The sequence below is a fragment of the Micromesistius poutassou genome (genome assembly GCF_964030765.1).
Source record: "Micromesistius poutassou genome assembly, chromosome: 7".
NCBI lineage: Eukaryota > Metazoa > Chordata > Actinopteri > Gadiformes > Gadidae > Micromesistius > Micromesistius poutassou.
The window spans coordinates 19,304,462-19,328,848 of NC_140277.1; the positions used below are offsets into that span (position 1 = coordinate 19,304,462).

General features: G+C 42.6%; 1 protein-coding gene across 1 annotated transcript; it reads right to left on the minus strand.

Annotated features, from left to right (window-relative positions):
* Positions 1-1,364: 1,364 nt before the first annotated feature.
* LOC311350635 (uncharacterized protein) lies at positions 1,365-11,228 on the minus strand (the record flags this gene model as incomplete). The annotated part of the gene is given in 12 exon segments (XM_084470699.1): positions 1,365-1,438; positions 2,248-2,488; positions 2,728-2,930; positions 7,407-8,042; positions 8,786-8,825; positions 8,828-8,831; positions 8,964-9,040; positions 9,195-9,372; positions 9,563-9,639; positions 9,781-10,191; positions 10,773-10,991; positions 11,202-11,228. Coding segments are annotated over 12 exon segments (2,187 nt in total).
* Positions 11,229-24,387: the final 13,159 nt, after the last annotated feature.

Here is a 24,387-nt window from a genome sequence, read left to right on the forward strand (position 1 = left end):
TCACTTGATCAGTTGGATTGTTGGGCCCCAACAGCCACTAAGTCGGTCCCGCTCAAATCAAACATTGTGTCTATGAACTGTGGTGATTTTAGTGACAGGCTACGCCCATTTTGATGACACGCCCTATTTGAAAATATGTTGACTTTACCTTGTTCAGAATTTGATTCTGAACAACTTTTGTATTTGAGTCAAGATCATAGGAGTCAATTTTGAGGTTGATATGAGCATTTAACTCTTTTCACGGTTTAAACCACACCCCTTTTAGAAGTCAATGGCTCATGGGTGCTTTAAAATTTAATGGACAGACTAATCCTAAAGACCAATTGAAGATAATGGCCCATAGATGATATGAGCTAAAGGATTTTTGTCAAAGTCAAAAAACCTGGGATCCTTAAGGATTTTAATGTTTTTAACTAAATTCCAAATGGCTGCAAATCTGGAAACCGGAAGTCATAGGTTCTTGAGGCATATTTGTTCAGCATGAGGATATGCATGTGTGAACAAAGTTTCATGAGTGTAGGCCAAACCGGTTACGAGATATGCTTGTGCAAAGTTTGCATTTTTGGACAGTTGGTATAGCGCCACTGTTACGGGTCCTGCCTCCTTGTTCCTAGTAGGAGGAGACTGGGCGTTACCTTGCAGTGACTGATTGAAAAGGCCGGCCCTCCCAAGTATATAACCCTGCCTACTTCCAAGATGGCTGTCTCTCTTTTTCTCTCACACCCTCGACATGGCAGACGCTGGCTGGTCACACTTTTTCTTTTGTTAAACCAGAACTCATTTGTTCAATCTGTATGTATTATTTTTGATCGTTGTTGATCTTTGATCTTTTATTTTATGGTGGGAGCGGTTGTGTTTTCTTTTCTGTTTTTGTGGCAACCGTCTCATTCTGTTTTCCAAACCGATATATGGAAAATAAATAAACAAAAAACGTTTTCTTTCCAGAAAATCTGTTTCTTTGAGTTATTATGTTAGTTGTTCACATGTTTTGATGTGGGCTCGTAACAGCCACCTTTGGGCCAATCAGTGTAATATTTGCTGTCTGTTAATCTTGGGTCAACCTCTACAGCTGCAGTAACAGAACAACAACAATTTCAATAGGTTGCCTCACACTTTGTGCTTGGCACCTAATAAAGGTAGACCTAAAAACAAAACACATCCTACCAGCCATTAACGGCCCATTAACAAATTGTTTCGAACAAAGATCTGGCTGGCTGTTTATCTAACTGCAGACTTTTTAAAGTTATTTGCCAAAAACACAAGGTGGTTAACATTTTCTGGCTCTAGAGAAGAGCGTTGCTTCGTGACTATGTTCCCCGCGGTGGAAAACACTCGTTCCGCCCTCACGGATGTCCCGCATATTGTCAGGTACCCGCTTGCAAGCTGGGCGAGATGGGGGTACTTGGGGCTTCTCTCCTTCCACCAGGACAGCGGGTTGCTGTCAGACGGGGGTGGGCGCTCGTTGTCGTAGGCTATCATTTCTCTTTGGAGCACATTTTTATTCGGTCTGACTGTTAAAAATAAATTTGTTGTTTGTTAATGTGTTGTTTAGGCTACGTTTTGTAATGCTCTTTTTATTTTTCCAATGTAGGGCTATAAAGCAGCTTTGAGTTGTTATGAAAGGCACTCCAGGGTTCGAATTATCTTTTCATCTTTAAGGGGGTCTCTATCTCATAAAAAAAGTTGGCGCACATAGCCTTGAGAAAAAGCGCCGGTATTCGTAACCTTCTTTAAGTTCTACCTTAATGGCATGTTTGAGGATATTGTCTCGGCTGTTCTTTATTTTGGGCCGTGGGTTCAGCAGGCAAGGTCAGATCGACTCGCTTCCAATAATTTCAAAAACTCGCAACTAATTATTTTACTTATTTTACAATTCAAAAATGAAAAACTTTCTCTTAACTAAGGAAATTATACTGGGAAACAAATAAACCATTATAAGCAAGGAGTGAACTTTATAAGCGATCAAAATACTTTTTTCAACCACCGCCTCTTTCCCTTGACATTTCGTTTTCACCTGACATATGCGACAGATGTAATTAAGACAACCTGGTCTCACAGGAATCCGTGAAATTAGTTGGTCTACGTCCCGTATAGCCTAACCTTTTATATTTTTTTATATTTTAATTTCATGTCTTTAATGGTAAGAGACCGCACGGGGATGGATAATAAGCTCTGCAAGCTCCCTCTGAATCTTATCTCGCACTGCCTGCCACGACTCTTGTTCCAAATGAAACAGCCAGTGCATACGCAGGTCGAGGTGGCTGGCTGTGTTCAGTAGCAAGAATGCATCCTTGTTGGGGCCATATCGCGCCTTCAGATCAGTTGACATCATTTTTTTCATCTCTTTTAGTCCTGCCGGGTCATCGGTGGATGGCTTGAGTTGTGTCAGAAGCACATACTGCAGGGGGAGGACGGCTGATGCTGTTGGGTAGTCTTCTGTTGACAGCGCCTGGGTGGCTACTTTGAACGGCTTCAGCACGTCTTTCACCTGCGGGACAAACACATAATTAATAAATAATTAATTTCAAATATTAAATATATTTAATTTTATTTTATCCTAGCGCCGATAGGCTGTGCCACTTGACGTTACACAAAACACAAACTTAGCTTAGCTAACGTTAACTAGGCTTATACGTGTTAGGCTACTACATTTGCAAACAGTAGCCTAATGTTATCATTAGGGATATAATATTATTAGACCCAACATAATTAGCCAACATTACTGACCTTCTCCATCAGGGTCCACTCCACACTGCTGAGCTCCAGACGGCTGAGTTTCTTCTCCATTATCACTGCTGCAACAGGGGCTTGTTGATCAGCTGCCCGACAGATCATATCGTAGGTACTGTTCCAGCGTGGGGGGCAGTCGTTGATGAGCTGGACTGGTTTGAGACCAAGGAGCTTCTGCTTGGACTCCAGGAGGTAGCTGTCTGTAGGGGAGTGCTTGAAATGCTGAGCGGCAGCCTTTAGGCGGCTGAATGCTGTTGCAACGGAACGCTCTGAAAGCCCCTTTCTCGCTGCCAGGTTAATTGTGAGCCATGCACGGGATGTCAGTGATCCCCAAGTACCGCTCTTCCAGTCCTCATCAATGAAATGGGCTGTGACCGTAACATAGGACTCAGTAGCCAAAGAACTCCACCCGTCAGTGGTCAGTGTGAGTTCTTCTCCACGCAGCGTTTCCCTTATGCCACCTTTGGTTGTGTCGTACAGCTTCGTTATTTTGCTACTCATTAGTGGTGGCTCGTGAACGAACGACTCTTTAAAATGAACAAACCGACCTGATTCGCCGCTCTCGTTCGACTCGTTCGTCGTCGTTCGCTCGCAGAGACTCGACTCCCAGCTCGACCCACTAGTCGCTGACTCGCGAGTCGCCGTTCGTTCACTGACTGTGTTTAGTGGTGAGGACTGAGAAGTCACGAGAGCCAGCCGGGCAACAACATGACGAGTCCGACCATGAAGCGCTCCTCAGTTAAAAGGAACTTAGTTAATGTTGTGTGTATGTTGTGTATGTGTTGATTGATGACTGTTTGCACCATTGCACGATCGTGATTCCTTTGAGAATGAGAACGAGGGAAGAGCTGAGTCTGACCAACTCGGCTGAGAACGTGCATTCGCGATTCGTTTGAACGAGAACGAGGGAGGAGCCGAGTCTGACCGACTCAGTGACTGAGAATCATGATTCATCGCTACCGGAAATGTGAACGAACGAACGAACGACTCTTCTTGGCGAACTGACCGACGCAAACTGATTCATTCAAACAAATCATGAAATCCACCACTACTACTCATGGTTCTGTAGCAGGCGATCTTGAATCATGGCTCTAGCTTGTGGACGAAAGCTTGAAACCCGCTCCCATGTATCACGTTAATGGGCCTCATATCTTCGCAAACGAACCGTGTCAGTAAATCTGTCGCTCTATTTTGACGGGAATAGGGGAGGCCTCGCGAATGGGCAAGCATGGTGTCGATTCTGGGCTGCCTCGGCCCCGATCCCGACCCCTCCTCCGCCTCTTCCAGCTTGCCGGGATGTAGCGTTAACAGGTGGGCTCTCATGTTGCTGATTGTCGCGTGGTATGCAAGTTTGGTCCTACATATTTTACAAATTACTTTGTCCTTTCCAGCGATTTTCCCCTGTATTTTTTCGAACCCAAAGTAACGGCACACGTTGCTTTTAAAATGATCTGGCGTGTAAATTTCGACCTCCTCGTCAGGGGCAGTTGTCGGCGTTGGCGCGTCCATAGTTTTGGTATAAAATACAAAATAGGCGCTAACCAGCAGTCAGGACGCTACCGTCACTTACAGGAGCCAAGATGACCAATAATAGCCTCGCAATTCACAACTTAACCAGGCGTGAAAAAGCCTTGGAATCTGAATTGAAAACAACGTTCAAGCAAACATAAAAAAATTATGTGCATAACATGTTCGAATATTAAGGGCTGCCAAATATTTGTTTGAATATATATATATATATTTTTTAATATTCAAATTATATTCGAATAACGAAGTTCGGAGTCAAAGCCCTAACGCACGCACGTGAAGACACACTGCACACACACACACACTCGTGGACACAGACGTTGAAAGACAACGGCAAGATTGATCCCGCATCACGCAATGTCTTGCGATATTGATATCTTGATATTGACTTTCCCAGGTAAGACGTTCTGCTATAGACTGTAGAAATTGCGATAAAAGTGTAGAGACAATTTCTCACATTGACAATGCAACAGCAGGTCGTTAATTTCATCATATAAAAACAGTTAGATTCAAACATCGCGCCGACCAGCATATCAACACACAAGTCACGTGATCTTAAAGAGACAGCGTCCCTATAACACAGAACAAGAACATGTCAACACAGTATGGTGAATTATGTCTATAGAGTCCACCACAAGACTACACTTTGTTGCTAAAATGTAATATTAATCTCTTCCTTGAACCTCCCAAAATGTCTTGCGATATTGATATCCCCCCTCCCCCCTGCCAACTGTTTCAGTTGTTTTATTTTTCTAATGTTGTGTGTATGCTATGTGTGACTGTAGGCTACTGCTGCCTGTCTTGGCCAATGGGGTATACTAGGAACCTCGTTGAACCCAGGCTTTCTTGGGAAAACCTGGATCGACAGAGACTGTTGCGGTCTCCGACGCAGTTAATTTGCGCAGAGCCGCTATGACAGGAGCAGTCAGTGATGTTTATGACCAATGCATGAAAAGTGGGATTCCCGTCAAAAAGCAGCACCGGAAATTGTCACAGAAGTTCAGATTTCGTCCCCCATGACCCCCCTCCCCCTAATTGTAGGGGAAGCTTTAACATGTAAATGCAGATTCTGTGAGCTATACACATGCAAATTAGCTATACAAAGGTATTAACTTCATTTTAAGAAAATCTCTGGTATAAATAGATTAGGCTCAGTATAGCCTAATTATACTCTTAAATTTTAACTTGAATTGATTTATTTAATGAAAGTATGCTAGATTAATTACTGAATACACTACAGTTCATAAGTTTAAGTCACCTGCTCATTTCAGCATTAAACTCCATTATAACCAGCTTCATGAAATAACAATCTTGAATGCTCTTAACATTATGAATGCACAGAAATCAGATGTGCTCAACAACTATGGGAACATTTTAGTGTTCCATGCAAACCATTTCCAATGTCCATTTCCAATGTCTAATTAAAAAGTGATTGAGAGAATCCCAAGTGTGCAAAATTCTGTGTGAACACAATAAAAGTTTTAAAGAGCCTAAAATATAAACCACAATGCTTTGTTTACTCTTTCATGGTTTAGCACAGAACTAAGTGTGATTATAATACAAAGCTTTGTTTGAGAAATGTTTACATTTTTAGACATTTTAAAGAATTCAACTTCTGTAATGATGACTGCATATTGCACACTTGGTATTCATTCTCTAAAATCACCTTGAATTAGACAATCAAAGCCAAACACTCTCGAATCCATTCCATGTGTTCAGCACATCTTGACTTATATTTGTACAATAATAATGACCGTAGAGCATTCCAGTTGATTATTTCATGAAGCTGATATATAATGGAATTCAATGCAGAAATGAAATGTCTGTCCGGATGGCGATGAAGCCAGGAAACTTGCGCAATAACATGTTTGAATGTCGTACCTTTTGACACAACATTAACAACTATAAACTGCTTTATAATGGCTGGTCGTAGTTCTGCTAGAGGGTCAAGGATGGGTTCCTCAAAACTGTTTCCACACCACTTAGCATATACATATGCAGACCTTTCTGCTCTAGAGCCATCAATTGAGTAGGTTACATTCAGATATGTTACCCGTTTGCATGTCATGACAAATGTACAACGTTAGTGACACAAGGGTACATCTGACGATACATTGCCAACATTGCATGTCTGTCAGGCTCATCCAAGATTGTCTTGTGCAATGGAGACAGAGGCATCACTGTACAGTTTTCTAAGAAAAGTCTTTCTGCTGACACCAAAACACTTGCCTCACATAAAGCATATCAGCTGTGTCATTGCATGACAAAGTCCCAACCATTTGTCTTCCTAAAATACTGGCAAATTCAGCACCATATTCCAAAGTCCATGGCATATGAAGCTGTTGGCTCTGTTGAAATTGCCTCATAATCTGGACTTCAATTGTCCTATTGTTGTTATTAAACTTTCCCAGTATTCCATTAAAACACTCAAATGAAAAACACCAAAAAGAATAAACTGGTCCGTAATCCAACATACACTCTTTCAAATGAAGATGTAGATGCATGTTGGGGGTGCAGTGCAATGGGCCAAACAGTTTGACACATTTTGAGAGAAATGTCTGCAGGTATCCATCTGCTTCTTCCAGTTTATCGATGGATATGACTCTGGAGCAGAGTATGATACAAGCCTGCACAAAGTCAAACCACATATCATAGTGTTCGTTGTTGATAAGCCCCTTCAGACAAAACAGCCTTAGCCTGGCTCCGCCCGCCCACCTACTTCCGCCCAAATTTAATTTTCCCTTCAGTAGTCAGTCTGGGGCTGGGGCTTGTTAGTGGGATTTTGCCCGAACAAATTTCTGTGTGACCAATCAGCGAACAGAGGAAGTGGCTGAGAACGATGACGTCGAAGTTGCGCGCAAGTTTCAGTTGTAGTCGGGAGAAGAACAGGAAGACAATGGAGAAGGAAGCAAGAGAAGCTATTCTGTCTGTTGTTGCAACGCTGCCGAATATCGATGAAATAATGCCGGAGCAAGAAGAAGCTTTGCTGAGTTTCGTTGGTGGCCATGATGTTGTGGCACTTCTCCCCACCGGGTTCAGGAAAAGTTTGATTTTCCAGCTGGCTCCGTTAGTCGTGAAGGAGTTAGCGAAGGAGAACGCTAGCTATGCTGCTAAGCCGATAGTTGTTGTCGTCTCCCCTCTTGTCGCACTTATGGAGGACCAAGTGAAGGAGGCAGAACAGTTGGGAGTTCGTGCTGGGCAGCTCGGCGTCCATGATGACGGTGACATTCCCGGTTGGTGGTTGAAGACTTCCGTCTTCCTGAATACCTCAACCAAAATTAAAATGTTGCTTTGGAGATCAGCTGCATGGTGGATGCCACTGGGCCGGGATAGCTGCAGCTCTCTGTCTGTTGTGTCAATTAGGGTTTTTAATACACCAGCAGACCTGCTGACCCTGTCAGCTGTTCTCTCTGTAAGGTTAGCGCCTTTGTTCTTCAGAAAGGATTTAAGGAAGTTGTTAAGGTGCTCGAGGTGCAGATCCAGAGGTATGTTTTTCCCTTTTCCACCCCCGCTATTCCAGAATCTGTTCCAGATGACATCATGCGCAACCCTAGGGGACAGTGTTGAGTTGATTTGTACTGTCAAAAGGAAAGTGCTGTAGGCATAATTTGTGTGCCCATAAGCCTTGTAAATCAGGAGTGCCACCTTGTACAGCCTTATCAAGCGCTCCCCATCTCCCTCTTTCACTGCATCCAACATGTCAAAAAGCAGAAATCCAAAGCTAAGCCTGGCCTCTGTGTGCTGTTTTTTGTATTCAATCAAACCAGACGAAGCCGGCTCATCAACTTGCAAAGATGCCACCACAAGACTGTGGACTTTAATTTCGTGGGTTACTCTGGCTTTTCCATAAATGAATACTTTGGAGCAACCTGGCTCACGACAAGGGAGCTTCTCCCTCTCAGTGCTTTGGGTAACGCCAGTAACGCCAGCTGACAGTTCAGAAATGTCTGTTGACATCAAAAACTTGTCAACGACCTCTGCAACAGAGTCATGGAGCCAGGTCCTCTTCTGTTCTGCAGAGCCTTGCTGGATGTGGTCTGGTATTAACCCGTCAGGAGTGGCTGTGACCAAAAAACAAAATAAAATAATTAACTTCATTCATTGTACCTTACGCCAAGAAAAACATTTGTTTGATTCCTTGATATAATCATTTTAACACAATGTAACAGATACAAACCTGTGACATCGTCCAAATGAAAATGTTCCATTGCTGCTGCAAGGAAAAGTGCTGTCGTGTCAGTCTGCACAAACTGTTTGTAGGCGTTGTATGCAGCATGTGGGCCTTTTTTTGCATTGCTGCACCTGTAAATGACAGAAGTTATTTAAATGGCTGTATAAAACATCTGCTCGTGAGATTCTATTCATAGTTCATAAATTCATGATGGCGTGTTTGTTTGTAGTACCATTAAGTAACCAATGGAAAGCAGCAGAATTCATGGTGGCTGTGCTTTCTTTGTAACACACACACACACACACACACACACACACACACACACACACACACACACACACACACACACACACACACACAGTTCATAGATCCACGCCAACTTCATGGTTGGCGAAGATCATCTCTAGGGGAAGACTCCCTAGGAGGAAACATGTAGAGAGAAATTAATTATAGAATAATATACATAAAGAGTAATGAATGTCAGTATGACATTAATCTGAAGACACATGGTTTCAGATGTTTGGTGATTGATTACCTCAAGAGATTCATGTTGGCGAGGAGTGTGCCATGGTCTTTGGCAGATGCTTCACTAAAGAAGATCTGATGATATATCTGTAATGCATATCAAAAACATCATGTTTGAACCAGTCCTTAGACAACTGAATTAATTACTTCTCTAAGCCTTGGAAAGCAGTATTTAAAATGTGCCTTTTGTAAATGACCATAGTGTATCCGGGTGCATGTAGTTAATGATTACAATACTGACCTCAAAGAGATTTCGAATAGCGTGCCAGTCTTCAAATTTGATAACGAGGCCTTCCAGTCGGTCCTCCTCTGTCTCCCCATCAGCAAACGCCAACTGGATATTCCGGGAATTGGCCTCTGTGAGTCTGTCACCCCCGATCAAAATCTTCTCAAGCCCATCAAGACATCTTGGCACATACCTAGATAAGACTTACAGTTAGAATATCAATTTAAACACAATAGCTCCATTTCTCTTACATGGGTTGAGACTATTCCCAGACTAATAGCTTGATTTTCACTAGTGCTTTCAGTCAACAGATAAATCTAATCCATGTATGGGAAACTGTCCCAGGGTACACAAAGCAATTAGTGATCTTGCATGATATTTACTCCTTTTGAAGGTGCTGGAGCACATCCACCAAGTCAGCAGTTTGTGTTTCATCCTTGAATAGAAGTCCAAGTGGAAACTGCAAAAGTGTAATATTACAATTATGTGTCAGTGTGTGAAACACTTAAAGCATGCAAATAAGTGCATTATTTCTGCAACTTGCACTGTGCATTTACAAAATGATTTGTTTAATTTGATATTTTAAGGACATGAAACTTACATGAGTGGATGGCTGGGACATTTTTTCAGAGAACTGGTGGGGGATGTGGCGAACAACCACACTGGAGAGGGTCTTGAATGATTCCAAATAAGTTGTCAAGATTCGGCTCCCCAAAACAACAAATTCCCGGCGCATACTGGCTTGTGTGTCTGGTCCAGGAAGTGAATTTGTGAGATCATAGTCGATCATAGAATTTGCCGGTTTCAACTTGTCGAGGTGTAGTGAGTTGATTCTGTTGATGACACACATGTGGTGGATCCAGTGTATTGACTTGTTGCTTTGGCTGATAGACTGATGATGCGTCTGCATGTAAAAGTCCAGGTTGTCGAATATGATTGAATATGTCTGAGGTGCAGATGAGGTTCGAAGTGCTGAGGTAGACAATGGAGCAACACCCAAAACTACCCAAGTCTGACAGTGTTTTGAATGTGAAGGTATCAGCGACGTCCACCTCCTTGCTTGGTTGGACAGTGCTCTCTATGGTAGTGAACAAATAAATACAATTAGTCAATATAGTAGGAAAAAAAATGCATACTTCTAAAGTTTACCTAAAGGTTATGTTGAACAAACTCACCTGATAAGGACAGATCTTCAAGGCTTCTTAGAATAATCCTCTCTTGTTCATCTGTGCTGGGCTGATTCAGGAATGACTCCAAGTCCTGTTTTAAGGACATCACTGGAAGCATGCAGTAGTTGGCCATTTCTTGCTGTTTGCCAACTGCATTGGAGTGTACTGTAGAGATGCCCAGTTTGGCCAGTCGCTGGAAAACTGCCCTTTTTGCCCCACCATACAATAACACTGAGTTGATGTAGTATGATAGGGCTGATAAGCGGTTTTCTCTTCCTCTCAAAGACACGGAGGCTGCAGCACAAATGTGAGGGAGAGAGTCGTTTGTGATTCTTGACATAATGCTGAACAGGAACGGGGACAGGCGCTTCAGGTCATCGTGTAACTCTTGAAATGAAAATGATTGCAGGTCTTCAACACTCGCCCTCCACAGCATGAACTGGTTCTGTTGTTTACCCAGGGTCACACACTCAGCCTCCACTACATCCAACACACTGGCTTTTAAATGCTCCATCATCTCTTTGTGTCTTGAAATGAGATTGGCAGCTCTGGTAAACTTCCTTTTTGCCAAATTCTCAACAATGCCAGCTATGTCAGATTGGCATATCAGTGTCTGTTCTACGAGGTCATAGTAGATCACAACCTGAAATTAAAAAAAGGGAAATTAGTTAGTTTTACAGCCCTGACTGAGGGGGTAGGTGAGAGATTCCTGATGTAGTTAGGTTGCGTTTCAACTAGGGAAGCAGTTACTGTTGATAACAATTACATGGATGTTTATCTGAGGCAATACAACAAAAGAGAAAACAGCATGACAGAGACTACAAATAAATAACAACTCGTTTGGTTTCCTTACCTTGGTCACACTGCTTCTCGACGGCATTGCAGTGGATTTCTTGGACTTTTTTACGGCCCTCAGAGTTTTCGACGGTGTAGGTTCTCTGTCTCTCTTGTCAGTGGAACTGGCATCTCCCCCATGGCATGTCTCAGTCTCCGCGTTCTTCCACTTCTGAAACATTTCTGAATCGCGCAGTAGCCTGGTAATCATCGTGCAGCATTTTCGGCAAATCCGATACGACCGAAGCGACGTATTGTCAATGACAAGACCCAGCCTCGACAGTTGACTGAAAACATTATCTCTGTCCTTAATATCGAATATTAATGTTGAATTTGTAATTGTTCCTTGAACTCTCAAATTAGAACTCTCAAATTAGCTATCGTTGACAGACATCTTCACGCTTCATCTTGTTTTCTTTGTGTACACAGCCTGCGCATGCGTGCAACGTAGTTTCCAGCCGGTCCCGGTGCATGACATATGTCACGACCAAACGCTATTGCGATTGGTTATGGCAGATCCAGAGTGGCACTGGGCAGATCCAATCGTTTTAAACTTCAACAGACACCCGCCTCCAAGTGAGTGAACGTTTGCCAATTACAGCAGTTCCAGACCTTCTGTACAAATGAAATGAAGTACGATGGTCTGGCAGCACCAGGCTAGTAAATCCTGTAAAGCCAGATGAAATCCGCAAGGGATTCCAACCTCATAAGGTACTTTGATGGTTTCCACTCTAGCTTGAAGTTCATCAAGTTTTGTTGTTGTTAAAACTCCTAGTTCTGTCCACAGTCTGAAAACATGTTTTGCCGTACCAAGGAGAAGGTTGTGCATCGGATCGATGACGACAAATCTGATTGCATCATAGTAACTCAAGCTGAAAAGTTCTGACCATCTAGCGCCATATGTGTGCTCAATCTTTTTCTGAGCTGCCTTCGTCGTTGCCCGTTTGTGTTTTCCAGCATTGTATTTGTGATCCTTTGATGTGCGTGGCTCCCTCGAAGACCACTCAAATCCAGAGTAGTCCATTTTTTTCACCAAATGATTTCTTGCTGAACGTCTTCAAACACTTGTGGCATCCTGCAAATGTAAGTTAAATGTAATATGTTACACACACATTTATATTTGAACATTCAATGAAACAGACCAACTGCTATCTATCCATGAAAAAATAATCAATGTGAACATTTACATATTGATTTTACTGATGCAATGATCAGAAACAATGTTAATTAATTATAGCAAAGAATGTTGGAATGTTTCAATTACCTCTGTATACTCCATGTCCAACAAAGCCTCCACATTTTCGAGTTGCAGGGATATCTGATGATAGACAAAGCAGAGCTGCTCTGTAAACCTGATGTCCTAAGAAAGAGCTGTCATCCAGAATCACACCATGCCAAAGCTCTTGCAGATCATCAACTAAGGGGTCTAAGAAAGCATTTATGTTCAGAGATAGCTCTTTTGGTCCAGGTATTAGTCCAACGAGAAAAATATTTTCTTCCTTAAAATGGTCTTCACGAGGTAGATTCAAAATTACCAAGTAGATGGCTCCAACTGAATAAGGTACATTTTTGAAAGGTTGGAACCAGTCCACATTCAGCATCAAGGCCAAATTGTTTGGCTCTGCTTAAAAAGGCTCCCCATTCACATACTGGTAATCCTTCCATACTTGTCCATCATATACGTCTGCTAACAAACCATCAGGTATTTTCCGATTTCGCCATTCTTCACATTTCTCTTCAAATCCAGGTCTTTTAACTAGTCCTTCCAGAGACTGCACGACACTCTTGTAACAGTAAGCACGTAATGGATTGACATATTCTTTAGCGCTAGATAAAGGTGTTCTGGGTGTTCACTTCTGGACTGATCACTTCCATTCGCCTCCCCATCTTGTATGTCAGTATATTCACTCTGCTCCTCAGCAAGGCTTTCCCCCTCTTTATCCTCTTCAGTCACAAGTTCATCCTATGGAAATGTAAATAAAAGGCATACTGAGCACCTCAAATGACCATACTCAGCACATGAATAACCCATTTGAGAGTGAATAGACCATCATTAACATGGCAATTTGAATGTGAAAAGATTTTGGAACTAGTTTGAAAAAATCATGTGCATCTTAAACTGCTAGCTACTGTATAGTGCAAATCGTGTTATGTTAAAAGTAGGCTACTCTGTGGGAACTTCATTCAGGGGATTTTTTAGAATTGTATTATAATTGTTTATTTTAGTTGCTTTCATAGTTCCCTAACAGAAATGTAAACTGTACACTGAGATAAACAGTAGTAGCAGTACTACTGAGAGTGGAAAACAATACAGTGGAATGCATACGTTTAGGCATGGTGCTTTTCAGTTAGCCTATACTTGCATCCTGTATTTTAATGAAGAACATTTATTTCTTTATGATATATTATTCATTCACAAAGAAAATTGGTGTCCTAAGAGGTAGGATTTTTCCTCATTCCTCATAATGTCATGCTTACCACATAACAGGAGATGTCTTCATCATCTTGCACTGACTCTGAATCGCTGGAGTCCAGGAAAAGATGAATGCTTTGGTCATCTGTTGTTTCGTCTGCAAAACAACCCGTGCAAAAGTTAGTCATGCATTATACCTTATTATACCACCTTAACTGTGGTATAATGACCGTATACCACTGATTGAAGTGATCTATTGCTTTTATAAAATGGTTACATAAGTATGTATGGCAAAATGAAAGTCATAGACACCCTCAATTTTGAAAAAGCGAGAAAGTTGGAAAAGCATTTTTTTTAACAAATACAGAAAAGTAGTCCCTCCTAACTGCCTGCAAAGTGTACGGCGGTTGCTATGCAACACACGGTAGCGTCCTTCAGAGAGAAGGCTAGGCTAGAGACGGTAGCTTGGTTTACCGGCAATTTAGCCTACTATCGAGTTCGAGTGAACTCGATAGAAGGCTAAATTGCCGGCGACCGTGTGCCTATTGCTTTACAACATTTCCACCCTCTCCAGCCATCAACATGTTTTTAGGCTTCAGTGAACTATGCTATTGCTTTTATATATAAATAAACAGTTAGGTGCGGAGTGATACTGAACTCTGTAAACTGAACGGGCGTCATAGCTGTGTGTACACGCTCAATATACAACAGTTAGGAACCAATCATATCGCTTGATTTAAGCCACCCGTTTTATAAACATTAACAATATCTGTATCCGCCATCTGTACGGGTAACAGTTAAATTGTGGTACTCACCGTTGTCTGAACTGTCGGCCGCTGGGTACATTTCTTCAACATTTTCCATCACTTCCTCTGTGTGCATTTCTCTTTCATCAATCTCTCCAACACTAACCAAGTTATCTTCGATGTCTTGACACATCAACGATACATAAGTGCTGCCGGTTGGGTCTTGACTGGATAGGCTCTGTACATTTTCTGTCCTTGCCCTTTTGGATTTTTTCTCCCAAACTCCATTTTTGAAATAGAGCTTTCTGTGGCTATAATACTGTGAACTACTGAGTTCACTGTTGCAATGTCCGCAGAAGCACCGAGGTCTTTTCTTGTGTGTTGGTACTTCCATCTTTCAACTGATAACACAACTAACACATCTGCTTGTTTATATTATTGACGTCTCGCATGTGATTGGAGGAGCATGGCGAGCCTTCTTGCCCTTGTCCAATCACGTGCGAGGACATGGCCAAGAGTACTTTTAAAACGAGCATGTTCTTGTACTCTACATTTCATGTGGTTTTGACTAGCTGCCACTATGACTAGTCGCCGTCTTTCTTACAGAGCATCCCCTGGAACTCCTCAGCATTCGAACCCGCGACGTGAACCCCTTAGTGCTACCGCCAGTCCGCAGAACACGGAGAAGCGGCTGTTGAACGCAATCTTGGGCCTGTCTCGGTAGCTCAATGACGGCTTTCAACAAATGTCTGCTGAATTTAAAATAACACAATCAAGGCTGCAGTCCATGGAGGATCGGATGGCAGCATTGGAGAAAAGGGTATATACAGAAGACTCCAGCACTACCGCTAACCCTAAGAAGAGAAGGCGGGTACACAATCCGAAGATTGCGGTAAGATTATGTTCAGTGATTGCTAGCTAGCTAGCTAGCTAGCTAGCTCTGCTAAAAGTAGCCTTAAAGTAAAGCGTTTTTTAAGTAGCCTGCCTAGCCCAAACAGCTAAAAGTAGCCTTGTAAAATAACCCATGAGAAAGAACCAGTGTAAGTTGCTTTATTAAAGTGTGTTTTTTTGGTCTTGTGATTTACAGGAAGCTGTGCGTCGACTACATAACGCCGAGACAAATCATATGCCCTACGACCCAGAGCAAGGGTAAGATTTAAACAATAATGCTTACATTCTGCTGTACTGATCTAGATACGTGAAAGGGGAATTCCGGTGGTAAATGGGATTTAGATATGTTAAAAATGACTATAGTCTACGGTAAAGTCGTGGCCTATCCTGACCGTAGCGTTCCGAGCTCAGCAGGAGGTCGCTTTAACATGGCGCCAAAATGTTTGGAGTGTTTGTTGACAGAAGGAGGACAGTGCGCTTGCCCTACATGGGGAAAGATGATAGGAGTTTGCTAAAAAAATTTCTTCCAATGTTTACATTGTGCACTTTATTGGCCATATTTATTTATTAGGGATGCACCGAAATGAAAATTCTTGGCTGAAACCTAAAACCGAAAATGAGGAAACCAAGGCCGAAAAGCGAAAAGCGAAACACCGAAATAAATTATTATGCCAATTATTAGTAGGCCTACCATTGAATTTATAGCGATGACTGTGTACTAACCTCACTAAAATCAAGGCATTGCAATTCAAAGAATAAATCAATTACAATTATTAAAAGTATAAAAATATTTATTTAGCACTGAAAAAACAACAACACCGTTTTCCGTTTTGCACTTTGCAGACGGTCCCTAAGCTCGCGGATGATAGCCGACAGCTCATAGAAGCTGTCTCATAGCGAGCCGTCGCTAAAGACGGCTCATTTGGATGAAAACAAGGTTGTAGCTGGTTCTCTAGATGACTACATTTAGCTAGAGGTGTCATTTGTTTCACTATATATTATATTGGCGCAGAGGCGCTTATCCAGACAAGGGTGTGCTGGCTGCGGTTTTTGTTTGCATCATCACAATTTCCTGTTTCGACCGTGTTGTTTCGGTGATAAGTGTTTCGGCCGAAAGCCGAAAATGCGCTTTTGGGCCATTTTCGGCCGAAAATTTTCGGTGGCCGAAATTTCGGTGCATCCCTATTATTTATCTATTGTCAATATCTTCAATCCATCTCTACGCTGCCACAGGCCTCCCCTAATAGGTAAACATAACTACTCTAGTTAGCCCATATTTAATATCTAATGCTGGTCTCCTAACTCATACTGACGCACTGTCTTGCCTTAACTTTTGCACCTTAACACACACTGGTTTACAATACATCTCTGTGCTGCTACCCATTTTTAGTTTTTAGTATTTAATGCTGGTCTACTGACTTAATATTGCACTGTCTTGCCTTACTTATTTGCACCTCAACAAATCATACCAGATCTCTCATGTACCACAGGGTTAGTCCCTGCTCTTATCATACTGCCTCAGCACATTAATGTGGACCTTGTTTGTCTGTTGTCTGTTACTTGGTATCTTTCTCTTAGTTTCTTAATCCTTATTGTCTAGTGTATAGTATCTTTATTCTTATTTGTTGATTGTATTCCAGAAACTTCCTTTCTGCAATCCTGCTTGTTGTATGTGTATGTTATGTATGATGTATCTGTCTCTAAGCTACTTGGACCCTGAATTTTCCCTAGGGATAAAGTTTATATCTTTCTATGAATAAACATGTTCCTAGAAGATTTTCCTTTCCTCCTGGCAAATTTATTCATGTCCTTCATGGTCATAATACTGTAGTCCAAAGGATAACAATGACATGAATATACAACATAATAACAATTATAATTATTGATTTTAATATTAATAAAATTAATATTATTGGATATAAGAGGAGCGGGCTGGTTACATTTATGTGGGTTGGGGGTGTGGTTTAAATGTACAATGACCCAGGCTGACCTAGAGTGACATGTCTGTCAACCAATCACAAATGAGTTTCCTGTTTAAAACGTAGGCTTTTCATCCAATGCTGGGGAGGAATTTTAGGAAGGGCAAAGAAAGGCCCAAGGTGGCAGCCAATAACAAATGATTTTCCGTTTTGTTTACATCCAATCCTGGGTGAGAAAATCTGTCTGGCTAGCGCGTTTTTGCTGCTATTCATATGCTAATCGGGGCCATTAACGCCTCCTGCGAGAGAATCCGAATCCGACGAAATGAGGCAGTCGAAAACGTGAAGTGATGCGACGTGGCAATTGTCGTTTGCTGGCGAAAATTGGTCTGGTTTGCAGTAATTTCCGGACGTGTAAGGGGACGGGAATCCCACTTTTCACCTTTCACTTTTCATTCAATTTTCTTGTACACACACCCAGTTTGCCACCGCGAGTCGAGATTAGAGTCTTCATGCTTTGTTCAATCATTGCTTCAGCATTTAATTATTTGGGCATACGCTGTGCGATTTAAACAGCTTCCACTCTAGTAATTGTTTAGTCACTTTCGCGTTCTGTATTCAGCATTTGAAGTCCATCTGTTTAGAACATATTACTGACAACCTTCGTAATGTTCAGTTTTAGGCCACCCTTTGTTCCGAAGCACTTCAGGATATAAACTTTTACTCAAGGACCGGAGACTTGTAGGATCCATCCAATAATCCTTCCAATGCTTTGTCCTTGTCACAAAGTTTCAAAGCCGACAGTCCATAGTCCATAAAAAGTTCAAAAAGTTTAATCCATCGGCCTCTCATCCACAGGAGTTTTTTGACTTAATGTTGCGGTCTCCGACGCAATTATTTTGTGCGGAGCCGCTATGACAGGAGCATTCAGTGATGTTCATGACACGCGGGTTACTTTCTTTCCTTAAACGTTTATTTGCTTTTAGATACTTTACATCTCTCTTTACCACGGTCAAAAAACTGTGTCCCCTTCCTACTCCTGACAACTGAATCCCCTAACACCTGCGTGATCACCTGGTCTACGTAAGGTGGTAGGAGGTGGGGCTACATAGCAACTAACGTGAATCTGTGCCCATTATTGCCCAAGCACCCAGTGACACTGATTGACTAGATCAGGATAATTCATTCTAATATCATAGGAAGCTTTTCTTAATTTATCATTATGACTATAATCATACTAACAAAGAAAGAACAAAAATGGCTCCAACAGAGACGATCAGAGTTAAATAGTACTACAACGCTCACTTAGGATTCGATTAGTCGAGCCAGGTTTTCCGCTTTAGGTTCAACGAGCGTTCACGTGAAAGGGGCGTTTATCGCGTCATTTTACTCACCTTTACAAAATGGATAGAGCAAGAGCAGTCTATTTCACTCAAGAGGAACAGATAGTCATAATTAACTCCTATGAGGAGTTCAAAAATCAGATAACAGCTAGGGGCAACACAACAAGAGGAGAAAATATACTTGATCTGGTCTATTCCAACACTGCTGAGGCATACAAGGCCATTCCTCAACCCCATCTTGGCCTTTCAGACCATAAATCTGTGCTGCTGGTTCCAGCTTACAAACCCAGGCTGATACTGGCCACAACCCAGTCACACATCAGGGTGTGGCCAGATGGAGCAGTGTCAGCACTGCAGGACTGTTTTAAATGCACTGACTGGGAGATTTTAAAACAGCAGCATCTCAGGGTGAGCATCACATTAACATCAACATTGATGAATATGCTGAAACGGTGATGTGCTACATTGCCAAGTGCACAGAGGATGTTACTGAGGAAGACCTTTACAGTATGTAATAACCGGAAACCCTGGATGACTGCTGAGGTATGTCAGCTGTTAAAGGCTCGGGATGCTGCATACAGTGGAGGAGACAAGGCCGCTCTCTGCTCAGCCAGATCAGCTCTCTCCAGAGGGATCAGAGCAGCGAAAAGACGCCATGCAGGGAAAATCCAGGAGAACCTCTGTAGCACAGGAAATACCAGGCAAATGTGGCAGGGGATTCAACAAATCACTCAGTACAAGACCAGGCAGAGGATTGAGGACAGTGATGTTTCTCTCCCAGATAGACTCAATGACTTTTTTGCCCGGTTTGAGGCACCAGGGGGGCCAATGAGAGGGGGGACTGGACTCTCCCCTCCATCCGGTCAGCCACCTGTGGTCATCAGCCCAGCCGACACCAGGAGAACCCTGGCCAAGACCAACCCTCGGAAAGCAGCCGGCCCGGACAATGTCCCGGGGAGGGTGCTCCAAGCCTGTGCTGATGAGCTGACAGATGTCCTAACTAGGGATGTCACAATACCAGAAATTTAGTAGTCGATACCAATACCAGTGAAATTCCACGATTCTCGATACCCAATTCGATACCACGGTCAAAAACAAAACAATAAATCCCATGTACTTTATTTATTAAAAACATTTAAATATTACAAAAAACAGTGGCACTGGCATGTAGCCTTCAAGTAATGAATAAAAATAAACCACTATTAACATTACAAAAAAAGAACAGTGGCATGTAGGGTTCAAGTAATAATAATAATAATAAAAAATAGGCGCTGAAAGGCAGTCATGCAGCTCACGTTTACACTTGCGTGCATGGCGGGGTTTAAAACATAACTTCCAACCTAGTAATATAACGCAGGTGCGCAAGGTAGCCACAGGAGACGCCAACATTGTTTTCAACCGCTCGGTACCGCGCCGTATTAATTACCAAGTTTTGAAAAGAAAAAGTATTTGAAGCGAATAAACAACGCTGTTTTTGATTTGTTTATTTTGTTTTGAACGTATAGTTTTGGATGCATGCATAGTCTTTGAGTTGGTTTGTTTACTTTGAAATTGCATACGCTCACAACACACACGCACACGCGCACACACATGCACACATTCACTGCCGCACCCACTACAACCTGCCGATCTTTAATCAAAACAACATCAAGCAAGTGATGCCGAACGCAGTCGTACCATGCGTGTTTAGAAGCGCAACATTGAAACGGGTCCCGTCTGAAACAGTCGCGCGGAGCAGCATTCCAAACGCAAAGTACTTCCAGACACGACTCTTGCTATTCTTTTTATCAATGAGTCGAGGCGGAGCCGTCGCACTCGCTGCAGCTGCAGTTACCGTCTTCCATGTTCCCGTGTAGGTGTATATGCTGCCCATGTGACGTCCGGAGGAATTGCATCCTCGGTACCTACGGTACTAAGAAAAACAAGTACCGTCACGTTTTTTGAATTTTGGTATCGACTTGGTACCGAAGTATCGGTTCTCGTGACATCCCTAGTCCTAACAGACATTTTCAAGATCTCTCTCTCTGTCAAGCCACAGTACCCAGATGCTTCAAAACATCCATCATCATTCCAGTTGCAAAAAAGTCTGTTGTGTCCTGTCTGAATGACTACCGTCCTGTCGCATTGACCCAATAGTGATGAAATGTTTTGAATGGTTAATCAAACCACACATCATATCCAGCCTACCTGCATCACTGGATCCACATCAGTATGCCTACCACTCAAACCGCTCCACAGAGGATGCAATATCCACCACCCTGCATACAGTACTCACCCATCTAGAACAGAGAGACACCTATGCTAGAATCCTGTATGTTGACTTCAGCTCTGCATTTAACACCATCATGGTGTTACCGCAGAGACAGAAACCTCTCCTCCCGGTCCTAAACCCCACCCTCTGTCACTGGATACTGGATTTCCTGTTGGAGCGACCACAGTCAGTTTGTGTTGGGAAAAACATCTCCAAATCCATCACACTGAGTACAGGATCCCCCCAGGAATGTGTGCTCAGTCCACTGCTGTACACGCTGCTGACCCATGACTGTGTGCCAAGGCACAAGAACAACATGTTCGTTAAGTTCGCAGACGACACTACAGACGTGGGTCTCATTCACAAAAATGAGGAATCCAGTTACAGAGGGGAGGTCAACCTGTTTGAGAACTGGTGCAGAGACAACAACCTGGTGCTCAATGCGGAAAAGACCAAGGAAATGATCGTGGACTTCCGTAGATTACAACCAAAGCACGCACCCCTCTGCATCAGCAATCGTGAAAAGGTGGAGAACATCAAGTTCCTGGGAGTACAGATCTCTGACAACCTTTCCTGGTCCAAAAACACCACTGGGCTAGTGAAGCGAGCCCAACAGAGACTGTACTTCCTGAGGAAACTCCAACAGGCCTCACTACCTCCTAGCATTCTCACCACATTATACAGGGGGGCAGTGGAGAGTGTGCTGACGTACGCCATCTCTACCTGGTTCTCCAGCTGCAGTGCGGTGGACAAAAAGGCCCTGCAGAGAGTGGTGAGATCAGCGGAAAAGGTCATTGGAGCCTCACTTCCCTCTGTCCAGGACATATTTCTGAGCCGCTGCAGGAATAGGGCCCAGAAAATAGTGAGAGACCCCTCTCACCCTCTGAACAGCTTCTTTCAGCTTCTACCCTCAAGAAGCGCTATCGCAGCATAAGATGCTCCACCACCAGGCTGCTGAACAGTTTCATAAATCATTTTTAATCTGTTGCACTTTATCTATTTTTAGAGCATTTTAAATGTCTTTATTTATTCAGTGCATATACATGTATGGTCTTTTAGCTATTTTAGCTATCCAGCTACATCTATTTTATTCTTCATTGGGATGTATGATTGAAATGAATGTGTCGGAATGTATGTATTGACTCCCCTGACCATCCCTGAGAAACGCCTTCTCGTTTTGTTGTTACTTGTTATCAACAAAACGACAATAAATTTGATTTGATTTCACATACTGGCTAGGGAGGCGTGCTGGCAAAAAATAGCAGATTGTGTAAATTTGTATAAGTGAAAGGATTCTGCATAGTCTATAAAATAACTAGGCCAAATGATGAATTGTTCGCCATTAATCCCAATAGAGTGATGATGATTTTGTAACCAACTGTATTGTTAAATATAATATAACACAATGCAGTGGTGCATCAATTCCAGGTTATAAGGAGACTGGCTTGTAAACTCTGATATAAGGAATAACACACAGACACAGTGAGGCACGTTTGACCTTTTATCTAACGATCAATCAGAATCAATCAAAGATTATTCACACAATACTAATAACACTGAACCTAAAACGCTGAACCCAAAAGAGGTCCACAAGAAAAATAACAAACTAAATAAAATGGGTACCCAGCAAGTCGGAGTGAACTCGATTCAATGAAAGGGGGGCGTTCCGTTCCTACCGCTACGATACGATCAACCGTTCTTGAGCAGGCTGGCAGGCTGCTTTAGCGTGGATCCGGGCTCTCCCAGAACGGGGGGGGTACAAACAAGTCAGGACTTTCCAGCCGTTCACTTCCAATGCGAAGGCTTTTTTTGTTCTAAGTATCGTCAAATCCTCCTCCGTATCTTCTATTTCTTCCGTGATATCCTTTTCTTCGTTTCTCTTCAAGTTTCTACGTTCACTCTTCAATTCTATGTTTGCTCTTCAAGTTTCCACGTTCACTCCTCAATTCTATCCGTTCGCTCCTTCTTCAAGTCTATTTTCTCCCGTCTCGATCTCTCTCTCTCTCTCTCTCACACGTTCAGCCGAGAACAACTTCTCCCGCTCTCGGTTCTGTCGCGCTGCGATGACGCTACCGCCTGTCGCATGTTTTGCCCGTTAGGGAGCGTCAACAAAACACGGTCTCTAGTGAACCGTTTCAGTTAGGGCCGTCGGGAATATATACTGGGAAATATATATATCACAGATACACACTATATTATATATATTATAATAATATATATACATCATATATACACACATACATAATATATATATATACATATATACATATATCAGATACCCTGAAATAGCATGGGCTACAATTTCAAAATGCATAAGCAACGTCCAACCTGCCTTGTTCTGTAATTTAGGGAATTCACTTTAAATATACCCTATATAATAAATGTATCACATATGTTTTGAACTGCTGTGAGGTAGCGGCGGTGGCGTAGTGGATTATTATAAGACCCGAACGCCAGAAACCGGGGTTCAAATCCACGGTTCCATCATGCCTTTTACCCCCATAGATGTGGTGCCAGCACGGCCTTGAGAACATGGGTTCAAGTTCCAAATAAGCACAAAAATATAATTTCATAACCTTAAGTGAATAAGTATTCCATATGACACATGATTTGGGACTTCTTAAGCTTCACACAGATGTGCATCACTTGGGAGATGAACCCCGCACAGAGAAATTCAAGACTGACGCGCTACCTCCACTCTACCACTCTCTGACGGAGACACACTGCGCAACAGTGAGTACTGTCTACATAAGGTCCAACGAGGACGATCACATAGCCAATACCCTCTGATGAGAACCTGTATCTCTCATAAAGAATAATCTCAGGCAACGCCAAGGGATCATATCTGTCCCAAAAGACCCTCTGTCTCCGGAGAGACCCCTGTACGATGTGGGCTCCGAGGTCCACGGGAAAACCCACAAATGGTGACGACATTGTAAAAAGAGGGGCTAGGAAGCTGCGCACGCCGATCTAACCCCATAGACTAAACTGAAAACCTGCTCCCGACCAGGTTTGGTTGACAGCATAAGTCACCATGGTGATACAGCGGCACTAAAAGAGATCGGCTTTCGTGTCCCAGCTAACCTAGGCTTTGAGCGCAACATACCTCGCTAACCCACTAATCGAGGTTTGTAGTATACCCCACAGGTCACTTGAAGAGATTTTAATCTCAATGACGTATTCTTCTGGTAAATAAATAAATAAAATAAACATTAGACTCTCACCCCCCTAATCTTGCCCTCACACCTTACCTAATATATAAAAAAAGTCCTGCCCCCGCTTGCCTGAAATGGTACAGCCTTCAAAGCTCTTGTCTTTTCGCATCGGAGGCAGAGCATCCTTTCTGAGCTCAGTTTTTCTATACTGAAACTCAACTGGACAAGAACGCTTAAGTGAGTCGTCGTCCTGCTGAGAATGCACAAGTAATTTAGTATTGCACACTATCCAACAGTTACAGTTCTTCATAGTTTAGGGAAGATTTTGATTTGGACAATATTGCACTTTAAGGTAGTTTTTGGGTGTGTGAAAAATAGTTGTGTGTGTGTTTGTCTTTGTGATGCTACTTCCTCTTATACCTTATTCATGTGCATTATTCTTTCATACATCTTTGGAGCCTGCAGTTGTTCTTAAGTTATTATATTG